This window comes from Solanum stenotomum, chromosome 6, assembly GCF_019186545.1.
Source record: "Solanum stenotomum isolate F172 chromosome 6, ASM1918654v1, whole genome shotgun sequence".
NCBI lineage: Eukaryota > Viridiplantae > Streptophyta > Magnoliopsida > Solanales > Solanaceae > Solanum > Solanum stenotomum.
This window is the reverse complement of record NC_064287.1, coordinates 3,007,890-3,021,037: the sequence shown is the minus strand read 5'-3', so window position 1 is coordinate 3,021,037 and position 13,148 is coordinate 3,007,890. Positions and strand designations below refer to the sequence as shown.

The window sequence follows — 13,148 nt, the reverse complement described above, 5'->3', positions numbered from 1 at the left end:
GCCTACTTGATTAATCGCTTACCTACCAGAATTTTAGAGAATCAGTCTCCCTATTTTAGACTAAATGGAAAACTACCAAACTATGCCAAGCTTCGGGTCTTTGGTTGTTTGTGTTACCCATGGTTAAGGCCTTATAACCAAAACAAATTGCAACCTCGCTCCAGCCCATGCTTGTTTCTTGGATACTCACAAAATCAAAGTGCTTACCTTTGTTTTGATCCTATGAAGTCTAGATTATATGTCTCCAGGCACAACGGCAGTCTCCTTCCTTCCGGTTACGCCACTCTCACGTTCATCTGACCTGGACCAGATATCGTTTGGACCACTGTGGCGGGAAAATTTATCCCAAATTCGACCATTATTAACATCGATACCTGGGCTAATCAGAAATTCAAAGAAGGATTCCTTGTTACATTGCCTTATATGTCAGAAGGATTGCTCCGTTACATTCTGTCAACTCGATTTCACAACGGATTACCGGAGGATTGTATTGCTATTGCTCTTAAACAAGCTCTTTTAGGTTTGTTTGATCTTCATAATTCGGGTCTGGTTCATAAGTGTTTCAGTGCTGGGAATATCTGCGTTAATTTCAAACAGAGACCTAGTTCGAATGTCGAAATCAGATTGGGATTTGCAGCAACGATTTACGATTCAGAGTTGGAATCTCCTCTCTATGTTAGTCATGGAAGAGAACTTGGCATTGACTCAACTGTTGCCATTCTACCAAGAAATCCTGGGGGACTTTCGGTAATAAACAATTTGTTAGTTAAATTAAGGTGTTGAAAGTGTGTTTTAAGTCGATAATTTTACTTGTGATTTTTGAATTTCCAACAGAATCCAAAACTATGTGAGTTGTACAAATGGGCGCTGCGCCGGAGGTGTTCTATTCAAAATGTGTTGAGGATCTAAGTCTAGTTCAATTACCTCTATTTCTATATGATGATGCCTGCACTGTTCATTCCGATATCTGGTTAGTCGGTGTAGCAGCATTGGAATTAGCGTATGGAAATTTAAAAATAAGCAGTCACGAAATGTCATACTGTAGTAGTTCATATTTTTAGACACTTTATTGCTGGAAAAGGAATTACACTTCTTCTGTTGGTTCTCTATTATTCCATGGTAATTCTCCATGGTTCACCTAACAGAATATGCACAGTAACATCAAAGAGACGGTGTCCATTTTGCTGTTTTCTTGGCTAGTGACTGCAATAAATGCAGCAAGCAATTAGCAGATTCGTGATTTTTTTGAAAAAATGGTACTCAATTCTATATCACAAAAGGCAAGATTTTAAAGCCGAGATGGGAATCAGTTAGCAGAAGCTCTATTTTTCGCTAAGCAAGTTAACTTCAGCCACATGCCTATTTCATTCAGCAAAGGATCCGTCAAAAGTATTTGACACAGCTCCAAACTTTTAAGAAGCCTCAACTGTCTTCACTACTCCATATTTGTCCTTTCTGGATGAAGCAAACACAGCTTTAAGGAATTCCTCTTCATCCTTCAAAATTATGGTGTTCAAAATATTTCGTATTTCAAGCCTCAAAGTCTTTTTCTTTTCCTTCCTTGTAATGACACTTTCGGGCTATTTTCTTCTGCAACGATGAATAGTTCATCAGGGCAACATTCTTCTCCAAATACCCTTTTCCCTAATAAGTTATACCCTGCCCCTAAAATCGATTTGGAAAACCCGTGGCAGATCAAGAAAAAGATTACCCGTGACGAGACTGTTGTAGGAATGATGGTGATTCCATTTTTCAAGATGTTGAGTACATTCTCCGATACTGGACTTTGGACATGGCAAAGTTTGGAGAACAGGTGCGGGGTGTGTGTTGAAGTATGGATGTAACTGAGGAGAATGTCCCTAAGAAGCGTCAAATGTCTCAGGCAAGAATTTACAACACCAGCCTTGTATACCTTTAATGAGATGAGGTGTTTAACATAAGGATTTTCTTTACTGGATAGAACAGGACAAAATTTTCATCCAAATGGAGATGCTGATCGTAATGGATGGTCATTGCTCATGGCTTGTAATGCATAGAATCTGCTGATTGTAAATAAGCGAGAAATCATCAACTTCTGAACTACTAATCCTGAATAGAGTAATATGATTTCTAAATTCATTAAATCGACTATTCAAATCCTTGCACTTATTATCAAAGAAATCTGTTTCCACATAATACTAGTTTCATGATATGCGGTAACTGAAGAATACACCTTCAACGCCAAGAGTCACAAGCTTTCAGTCCAACTGCTGCTTGGAGGGCTCTTTCTCTCTCTTCGGGAAGACTATCTTTCAATATTAGATAGCGGTGTTTGGGCCCTTTGCGTTTGGGAGGAAAATCTTCCTCTGTAAAACGGTGAAGCTCAATTTTTGGACAGGAAGAAGAAGAACAAGTCATTGCAGAGAAACAGAAAAGAGAAAGAGAGGTTTTGAAGACAATCTAATTTATGGTTAAATAAAAGTTGAACACATTTTTTGGTCAAATGCCAATTAAGACCTTTTATCTTCTTAAATTCCATATACTAAGTCAAAATACAAACAAATTAAAATAAATAAAATAATTTAAAAAATTTCACACTAAAAATAATGTAGTATGTTTTTCTGTTTCCCTCTCAAAGTAGGAAAATAATTTAAAACCTAATTTCTTAAGAGTTTACTCTTATAAATTGAAGCGCTCCTGCCTCTCTCTCTGTGCGTAATATTTTTTGGGCTCTGTGCGCAGTTTTTTGGATTCATCAATGTCTGATCAAAAGGAATTCCTTAGCATTAAGAAGACCTTCTTTTACAATTTCTTTCCATCAAAAGAAGAAGAAGAAGCTTGCAAACTTAACAACACTCCACATGTAGTGACTCGAGAACTAGTTGAGATTAGGGATATTTATCCTCCCCCAAAAATCGATCTTGGAAACCCATGGCAGATCAAGATAAAGATTACCAGTTATGAGGTTGAGGCAGGAGCCCTGTTGATTCCATATATCGAGACGTTTGAGTACATTCTTCGATACTGGACACTGGACCTGGCCAAAATTTTGGTGAACGGATGCGGGGTGTGTGTTCAAGTGTGGGATGTAACAGCAGATAGTGCTCCTAAGAAGTATGAAGGTGAGCGTATTTACTTATGGAAGCTGTGCAACGATGACTATGCTCTTTCGTGCATTGAATTGTTCAACAGTAGCAGATTGGCGGTTGGTGATGAAATTGGGCTGTTTTGGGATCCTAGATCTTCAAATTTTATGTTCAAATTACTATCTCAAGTTAAAGGTCCTACAATTTAGGACCAAAAACAACATAGCTTAGTCTTTTTGTTAGTATTACTCTTTCATATGGTTGTAATAGTTGAAGATTTGATTATGAAATTGGAATATTTGCAATATTATGATTCTTAAAGTTGTCAATTTAGTCTGTGTGATCCCCCTCCTGTACTTGTATTACTATAGTGCGAACAATGTAGTTCCGTGAGCACCAAATTGCTTAGGCATGGAAAGCGATGATAGTTTAGGAGGATTTTGATACAAGCCGATGATCCGTTGCTACTTTCACCTTTAAGTTGATGCATTCCGTACAGTGTGATTAATTTTAATGAATCAATATCCCAGAAATCTGTTTGGGATCTGATCACTCCATAATATTAATAATTCCTCAAGTACGAGCAAAGATTCCTCTGCATCTTCCAAATACTGATATAATATTCTCAATATCTTGAACTTTATAACACAGTTAGTTCAAAGACAGAACAATCATTGATTCCCACAAGTCATAGCTTTGCAAAACTCCAAATACTAAGTGTTGGGATTGTTATTCAGAAAGTCTAGAGTTGCAAAGTTTGTTTCTGCACTGGTAGATTTCTCCTTTAAGTTGCAAACAGGAATGGATACCTCCAACACTGCCAAAAGAATGAACAATTTGCCATCAGTGAGAATAATCAATTATTTCATGCTCAATGCAATGTTATATTGATGGGTAAATCAACTCAGCAGATAATAAACATTCATGAGGAGGGTGGCCAACTTTTGACATTTCTCAAGAGTCGAGGAGAGACATGATCATTCTTCCTATTAATGCCCATAATTATTTCATATTATCAAAATTCTTTCATTATAGCTGGTTGTCAAACAATACAGAGATAGGTGCAGGGTTGTGAGAATTGTTCTCCTCCTAAAGAACTCGTCTGATCAAGCTGGAAGAGTTTATGTCATTGGGGTTAATGCGATGCTTTTAAATCAGGCAATCAGCAGTTAGACTCCTTTGATTTAAGAAGCATAGCATGTCATCTCTATTCTGATGAAAAAGTGACTGAACCTGTCAAATCGGATCCTCGAGCTGTTTGATCACAGTTTCTCCAAAACATCTTGTTGTATCGTTCTAGAAAGGTTTTACAGCAAGCACATTCTTTTGATAGAACCACTTCTGCTTTTTTTTACTTGAATTTGCTGATATCATCGTCTTGATTCTGCTGATCTGATCATTTTCTTTGTACTTGAATTTTTAGTGTATGCTCTACTTGCCAAAAAAGAAAGAAATAAATTGAAACAGACATATAAGTCGTATGTCAACCTTAATATGCATTCTGTAGGCCAAAGTAATTTTGGTACTGAATGTCGAAATGATCAACAACTGACTTACCATTAAATACTCTGTAAGCCAGAGTATTTTTTCCAAACCTTGGCATGCCAACTATGGAAATGACATCAACCTCAGCTGGTCCATTGGTGAGCTTCCTAATTATCCATTCTGTCTCCCCCTCACATGCCAAACCTATAACACAAGACTTTTGAGTACATTCTTCCATACTCAAAGTTGTACATGGACAAAGGTTTGGTGAACTAGTCTGTGACGTGTGTTCGTGTATGTAACACAGGAGAATGACCCTAAGAAGTATGAAATTGCAACTCATGCAAGTTCTAGCATTAGGAAGCTGCATAATGATCGCGAATTGGGTGTTGCCATTTGCCAATGAAATTGGGATCCTAGGTTTTAAACGTTTATGTTTAAAATCATCTAGCTCGATGATCAAGAAGTCGAAATTCTAAAACAGGGGTATCTAACATTTCACACCTTTTGCTTCAAGTGTCTTAGCTGACATTTGTAGGAAAGATGACAGATAACAAATAAAGAATTTAGCGACGATAATATAATTGCTGATATATTATATTTAGCGGCAATAACAAATATAAGTTTTATTACCAACACTCTTTATTAATTTCGCTTAAGGCTTTAGCAACTCTGGATGCAATGACACTAACTCAATTGTCACTAAATATTTCTATGACAATAATATTGTCGCGGAAAGAGAACTTTATTGTTATTAATTTTTTTTTTGTTGCAAGATAAGTAAATTGAAATGAACATGTATTTTAAAAATAATTTCAAAAATAATTTATACTTCAAAATAAAACTTGAAATTAGTGACGGAAAACCCCAAGACTTGTACTCAAGTTAGATGTTTCTAGTTTGCAAGATTTTAGAATCCAAAAATTGTCAAAGTCTGAGTTCAACAATTTTATCCAACCTCAACTATGTTTGAAATTATATCTCTAATGAAATTACTTGTTTATAAAATGTAGAAAATTAATGAAATTTATTAAAAACTATTTGTATATTTTATATGTTTCCAATCAAGGAAAGTAATGACGGAGCGCAAATTGTAAGAACGGGATTTATATAAACTAAAATTTTAATGAATTTAAAGTTATATATTTTAAATTTATATATAATTTGAATAAGGAAAGATTTAATAAGAAAATTTTATTTAATTTCAAAATTTTAAATATTAGAAAGATATATAGATACAATTGTATAAAATTTGTAAAAATAATTAATACATTTGTCCTACATGGCTTCGTAATGACAATTTTGTGTCATACACGACTTTCTATGTGTATTATGTCACGCAAAATGTGTGTGTCTACTTGGTGCAAAACTAGGAGTTTCGACTCGAAAGAAAATGTCAATTTTTTAAAAAAGAAAGAAAAAAATTATAATCATTAGCTTTTCTAGTTAATGAGATTTTATGATACGTTGGAAAAGCTAATTTAAGGTGTTCAAGATAAAAACATCAGATGATAAAAGGGGTAACGTGAGACATAATAGTCCAATGGGAAATATGTGTCTTAAGTTGGATGACATAATCAAATATATCAAAAAAGTATGACGAATGACAAATATAACGCTTTTCTGAGAATATAAGGACAAATATGACCTTTTTCCGTTTTAACAATATTACATAAATTGAGATTAACATAATATGTGTAATACTCTAAATTCAACACATATTTGGCCGAAATCAACCTTGTAGGTTAGTAGAACTAGATTTACTATTTCAATTCTAATATATCGTATTCACTACTATTTTTATTCATTTAACACAAACCATACAATTGTTGATAAAAAAAAAAGTTAATTCAATCATAACTAATCTCTAGTAATTTCAACATTACTAATTCATGATATTGAATACTATTCTTATTTGTTTAACTGAAAAATGGTTATGCCCGCCATTTGTAACGGCTTCTTTTAACTCTGTTTATCCTATAAATTTCCCTCTTCTTCTTCTATTTCCCACTAAAATTGTCTCCCAAATTTCCAATTCTTGATCGTCAACGGCATGGGTGAAAGGGAATGTTCAGTTCTCCTTGTAAAACCTTTGCTTAGCCTTAAGAAGACCTTCTTTTACAATTTCTTTCCATCAAAAGAAGAAGAAGAAACTTGCAAACTTAACAATACTCCGTATGTAGTGACTCGAGAGCTAATTGAGATACGGGATATCTATCCTCCCCCAAAAATCGATTTGGAAAACCCATGGCAGATCAAGATAAAGATTACCAGTTATGAGGTTGAGGCAGGAGCCCTGTTGATTCCATATATTGAGACGTTTGAGTACATTCTTCGATACTGGACATTGGACATGGCCAAAATTTTGGTGAGCGGGTGCGGGGTGTGTGTTCAAGTGTGGGATGTAACAATAGATAATGCTCCTAAGAAGTATGAAGGTGAGCGTGTTTACTTATGGAAGCTGTGCAACGATGACCATGCTCTTTCGTGCATTGAATTGTTCAACAATAACAGATTGGGAGTCGGTGATGAAATTGGGCTGTTTTGGGATCCTAGATCTTCAAATTTTATGTTCAAATTACTTTATAATCAAAGAATGCGGCTGATTCATTTGTAGAAATTGGGATATTATGTTCAAATTCTGTAAACGATTCAAGAAATAGGATCATAGCTTTGTAAAATAGAGTATGAATATCTGGATTCTTGGCTATGATGATTGTCTGTTTTTCTCTACTTGTATTTGCAATAAAAGATTAAAGATGTTGTGCATCAATCTTGAATGTCTTGTGATAACAGTTTTTCCAAGTATTGTTCTTGAAAGGTCTTACAGCACATTCTTTTGATTGAACCTCTTCTGTTTTTTTTTACTTGAATTTGCTGATATCATTGTCGATTCTGCTCTAGCATTCGTCATTGTTGATAGAACAGGACAAATTTTCATCCAAATGGAGATGTTAATCGTAATGAATGGTCATTGCTGGTGGCTCGTAGCAATGGGTGAAAATGCCAAAGCTGAACTTATTCATCATAGCTGGAGGCTGGAGCAAACAGGCTCTTTCTTACGCCTCATACTGGAAAAATGAGGAAAAAGATTAACTGTGAAGATGTCACTTTTGGAGAGCTGCAGATTCCATTTTTCCTAACGTTTGAGTGCATTCTTCCATACTGGAAGTTGGAGCTGGCAAGAAGTTTGGTGAACAGGAATGTGGTGCGTGTTGACTTGTGGGATGCAACGAAGAAGAATGGCATTAATAGGTATGAAGGTGGAAATTTTACTGTGTAGTGATGACTACTCTCTATTGTGCATGACATTGATCAATGATCGTGGATTGGGTGTTGGAGATGAAATTATGCTATATTGGCAACCTAGGTGTTCAAAGTTTATTTTCAAATTAATTTCTAAGGTTGTGATTCAATTAGGCCTGTAAAATTTTTGAGATCTTCAAGTTTTATGTTGAAATTCTGTAAATGATTCAAGAATTAGGACAAAAAAATGGAATATATGATGATTTCTGCAGATACCCAAATTGTCTTGTTAATCTGCTTTTTCTGCCATAATATTTTATCTGAGTAGCAGAAGGTACTTCAGGAAACACATTACCCCTCAAAATATCGCTCAAGGAACACTGTATTTCATCTTTCGAGACGTCTGAGTACATTCTTCCATACTGGAAGTTGGACAAGGACAAAAGTTTGGTGGGAACGTGAAGCGTGTTGGCATGTGGGATGTAACAGAGGAAAAGTATGGCAGGACTAATAGGTATGAAGATGACGAGAGGGAGTTGCTCGGATGGTAAACACCCCTCACTTCCAACCCAAAGGTTGCGAGTTCGAGTCACCAAGGGAGCAAAAGGGGTGGGAGCTTCTAGGAAAAAAAAAACGAGAGGGAGTCACTTGGATGGTAAGCACCCCTCACTTCCAACCCGAAGGTTGCGAGTTCGAGTTACCAAGGGAGCAAAAGGGGTGGGAGCTCCTAGAGGGGGTAAAAAAAAAAAAAAAAGGTATGAAGATGTAAGCTTTACTTTTAGGAAGCTGGATAGTTTTGACTACTCTCTATCTTGCAGGACATTGATCAATGATCGCGGATTGGGTGATGGTGATGAAATTTGGCTATGGTGGAATCCTATTATTTCAAAGTTTATGTTCGAATTAATAAGTAGGGCTGTATTGATTGATTAGGGGCTTGTAGAAATTCAAGTTTTATGTTCAAATTGTGTGAATGATTCAAGAATTGAAATATGAATGTATGATGGATGATTCTTTTCTCAAATTTAATCTGTTTTTTATACTTAGAATTTTGTCTACTTGTATTTGCAAGAAAAGAAATGAGTTTTAATTCATCTGTTCACTCTCTATTAAAGATGGTTATACAAGTCTGAATGTTTTGTGCCTGAGTAGCTAAGAATGAGCAAAGATGTGATAGTTCAAACTGTTTTATTTCGTTCTTGAAAGGTCTTACAACAATCACATTCTTTTGATAGAACCTCTTCTGTTTTTTCTTTAACTTGAATTTGCTGATATCATCATCTTCGTACCTCAATTCTGCTGATCTGAACTAGCAAGTGTATGCGCTAGCATTAGTCATTGTAGTTCATCTAACAGAATATGCACAGTAACATCAAAGAGATGTCCATTTTGCTGTTAGTGAGTGCACTAATCTGTTTACATAGAGTCAGCTCATTTAACAGACACAACTAACTAACCACTTGCAATGACACTTTCTGGCTATTTCTTCTCCAACGATCAATAGTTCATCAGGGCAGCCACTACAACAAAAACAACTTTTAGCTAATTTGCCTTTCAAAGCTCAAAAGAAAAAGAATCTGATTTCATCAATTACAGAAAATGCTTAAGCATGGAGATCGCCGATTAAGGTAGATGTAGTGGAGTGTTCTCTTGCTTTCCGAAGGGTTTAGGCTTAGTGGTGTCTGTCATAGTAGTACTTTTATTCGTGTACTGTCTTGCTTTTGCTTTCTACCACCAATTGTTTTATGATGTTTCGGTTATTGCACTTTTTTTTTTGTTGTTGTTACTGTTTTCGTAATAGTTATATTATATTATATTCTCTTCACTGTCATTTTCTTTTTCATATTTACTCTGATTTGCTATACTCAACTCAAGCAGAGGGTCTTCTGAATTGAGGTAAGGATATGATATTTATTTTATTCACGCATTTATTGCTAGATGGTAACTGTGTTTGTCCACTTTTTCAAGTTTATTTCGATTCAACAAATAAATAACTAAAGTAATGAATTACAGTAAACACTATACAAGTTCAAATTTTAAATGGTGTGTCTGTATCATAACAACAAATATTTTCTCAAGTGACATAGATTTTAAAATACATTTTTAATTTATTATTTTGTTGCACAAATTTTATAATAAAAGTTGAAAATATATATGCAAAGCATGTTCCACATATATATATGTTATGGTGTGTGAAACAATGAATATGATGTCAAGCATCGTTGGTAAATTTTGTCTCTACTTTTATCAGAAATAAGTATTATCTTATTCTGGAGAAAAATATGATGCATACTTCGTTATACATAATTTGCAAATTATAGGATTTGTCAGTGCAATTACTTCCCTCTCATGGTCTGTGCCTTTTGTTTTTCCTCTTTAAACTTGTAGCTTCCGAATTTCGAATATGGATAACTTATTGATTCTATCTTTATTTTCTATCTATAATCTATATGAATAAATTCTTACGAATGATGTGTATATTGTATTTTTCTTCTATTTTTTTGTGTGTTTTTTCTCTATTAGACTTCACGAATCTAATTTTATGAATTTTTTATCATTAGCGTTAGTCTGTATTGATATTTGTCTCAAATTAGTCATTTGTGACTTTATTGGAAGTGTGTTAACTACTAAATAAAGTTTAAAAATTACCGATAATAGCTTCAACGGAATTGATTTACCGATGGTAGCTTCAAAGGAATTGATTGTAAACATTACAATATGCCCCTCATTTGGTGTTTCTTGACGCACATTAAAAAAAATTACTCACTTCACATGATTTGCATAAAAAAATTATTGTTCTAACGAATCACGTGTGTTGCACGTGTCCAGGGACTAGTGGTTAAATAAAAGTTGAACACAATTTTTCGTCAAATGCCAATTAAGACCTTTTACTTCTTAAATTCCATACCAAGTCAAAATACAAACAAATTAAAATACATAAAATAATTTTAAAATTTTCACACCAAAAATAATAATATTTTTTCTGTTTCCCTCTCAAAGTGGGAAAATAATTTAAAACCTAATTTCTTAAGAGTTAACTCTTATAATTTGAAGCTCTCCTGCCTCTCTCTGTGCGTAATATTTTTTGGCTAGTTGTATCGTTTCTTCGATGTCTGATCAAAAGGGATTCCTTTGCCTTAAGAAGACCTTCTTTTACAATTATCTTCTAGAAGAAGAAGAAGAAGCAACTTGGCAGATTGAGATACCGGATATATATTGTCCCCCGAAAATCGATCTGAACAACCCATGGCAGATCAAGATAAAGATTACCAGTTACGAGGTTGAGGCAGGAGCGCTGTTGATTCCATATATTGTTGAAAACCAAAGAGAAGATGATCGAGAAATTTTCTGTGTTTTTCATTCATCACTGTTACATTGATTTATACAAGTAGGATTGAGAAATGCAAATATGCTCTGTACACTTGTCACTATTCTACAGGCTAGGTTCCTAACAAACTTTGCAGGGAAATTATTCACAAAATATTCCTTTGCTATGTACACGTATAAGGCTTCTAGAAGGTGTCAAAATAAGAACTGCTTTCATCATCAATTGGGCCAGAGTTGTATGAGTCCAAATCTGCTTACTCTATATTTGAGCACAAATTCCTTTTTGTCTTAGTTTGTACAGTCTTCTTCTTTATTCCTTTCTTGAGAGTATCCCTGAGTTGAGAGAGACGGGAAGTATTATGATGGTCTGAGAAATAAGAGATTATCACTGAGTTGGAATTTGAGATCCCAACATATATCAAGACGTTTGAGTACATTCTTCTATACTGGACATTGGACTGGCCAAAATTTTGGTGAATGGGGGCGGGGTGTGTGTTCAAGTGTGGGATGTAACTGAGGATAATGCTCCTAATAAGTATGACGGTGAGTGTGTTTGCTTATGGAATCTGTGCAACGATGACTATGCTCTTTCGTGCATTAAATTGTTCAACAGTAGAAGATTGGGCGTTGGTGAGGAAATTGGGCTGTTTTGGAATCCTAGATCTTCAAATTTTATGTTCAAATTACTTTCTCGTCCTACAATTTAGGACCAAAAACAACATATCATAGTTTTTTTTGTTAGTTGAAGATTTGATTATGAAATTGGAATATTTGCAATAATATGATTTTTAATTTGTTTTTTAAAATTATGAGAAAAATGATCACCCAATTGTTTAGACAAGGGATGATAGTTTAGGAGGATTTTAATGAATCAATGTCCTCGTTGGTTCAAAGCAGGGTTGTGAGAATTGAACTTCTCCGAGTTTATGTTATTGGGGTTAAATTCCTTTGATTTAAGCATGCCATCTCTATTCTGATGAAAAAGTGACTGAACCTGTCAAATCGGATCCTCGAGCTGTTTGATCACAGTTTCTCCAAAAACATCTTCTTGAAAGGTCTTACAGCAAGCACATCTTCTGCTTTTTTTTAATTGAATTTTTAGTAACCAAGTGTGGCCAAAAAAGAAAGAAATAAATTGAAACAACAAGGAGACATATAAGTCGTATGTCATGCATTCTGTAGGCCAAAGTAATTTTGGTACTGAATGTCAACAACTGTCTCCGCCTCGATCACATGACATCAACCTCATCTCGATCGTGAGCTTCCTAATCATCCATTTTGTCTCCGCCAAACCTATAACACTAGACTTTCTTTTATACATGGACAAAGGTTTGGTGAACGGGTGTGTGGCGTGTGTTCGTGTGTGGGATCTGTAACACACGAGAAAAACCCTAAAAAGTATGAAGGTGCAACTCATGCAAGTGCTAGCTTGAGATGATCGCGAATTGGCAACGTTGCCAATGATAATGAGATCCTAGGTTTTAAACGTTTATGTTCAAAATCATCTAGTTCCATGGTGAAGAAGTCAAAATTCCAAAACAGGTAATCTAACATTTCACACCTTTTGCCCCAAGTGTCTTAGTTGACATTTGTAAATATTAGAAATTTATATATAATTTGAATAAGGAAAGATATAATAAGAAAATTTTATTTTATTTCAAAATTTTAAATATTAAAAAAATATATAGATACAATTGTATAAAATTTGTAAAAATAGATACATTTGTCCTACATGACTTCGTACATAACAATTTTGTGTCATACAGTGTATTATGTCACACACAATGTCTGTGTCTACTTGGTGCACTTATGGACTAATAGTCCAATGGGAAATATGTGTCTTAAGTTGGATGATAGGATCAAATATATAAAAAAAAAAAAGTATGACGAATGACAAATATAACTCTGTTTTGAGAATACAAGGGCAAATATGACCCTCTTCCGTTTTAAAATATTACATAAATTGAGATGAACATAATATGTGTTATACTCTAAATTCGACACATATTTGGCCGAAATCAACCT

General features: G+C 34.6%; 2 protein-coding genes and 1 pseudogene across 2 annotated transcripts; all 3 read left to right on the top strand.

The window, feature by feature from the left end:
* The first annotated feature begins 222 nt into the window (after nucleotides 1-222).
* On the top strand, nucleotides 223-1,061 carry LOC125867279 (serine/threonine-protein kinase BLUS1-like; annotated as a pseudogene).
* Nucleotides 1,062-2,737: 1,676 nt separating this feature from the next.
* On the top strand, nucleotides 2,738-4,956 carry LOC125867278 (uncharacterized). Its single transcript, XM_049547715.1, has 3 exons — nucleotides 2,738-3,260; nucleotides 4,224-4,321; nucleotides 4,858-4,956. Exons 1-3 carry the CDS (start codon nucleotides 2,738-2,740, stop codon nucleotides 4,954-4,956), a joined length of 720 nt encoding a protein of 239 aa, XP_049403672.1.
* A 1,647-nt stretch (nucleotides 4,957-6,603) lies between these two features.
* LOC125867277 (uncharacterized) lies at nucleotides 6,604-7,167 on the top strand. Its single transcript, XM_049547714.1, has one exon. The coding sequence runs from the start codon at nucleotides 6,604-6,606 to the stop codon at nucleotides 7,165-7,167; it is 564 nt and encodes a 187-aa protein (XP_049403671.1).
* Nucleotides 7,168-13,148: the final 5,981 nt, after the last annotated feature.

Bases quoted from the DNA above. Each gene is read 5' to 3' on its own strand.
- LOC125867278 (XM_049547715.1), top strand. From the start codon at position 2,738: ATGTCTGATCAAAAGGAATTCCTTAGCATTAAGAAGACCTTCTTTTAC. The intron at 3,261-4,223 runs GTCCTACAATTT...CTTTTAAATCAG, and splicing joins ATTACTATCTCAAGTTAAAG to GCAATCAGCAGTTAGACTCC. The intron at 4,322-4,857 runs GTTTGATCACAG...TATGTAACACAG, and splicing joins TCAAATCGGATCCTCGAGCT to GAGAATGACCCTAAGAAGTA.
- LOC125867277 (XM_049547714.1), top strand. From the start codon at position 6,604: ATGGGTGAAAGGGAATGTTCAGTTCTCCTTGTAAAACCTTTGCTTAGC.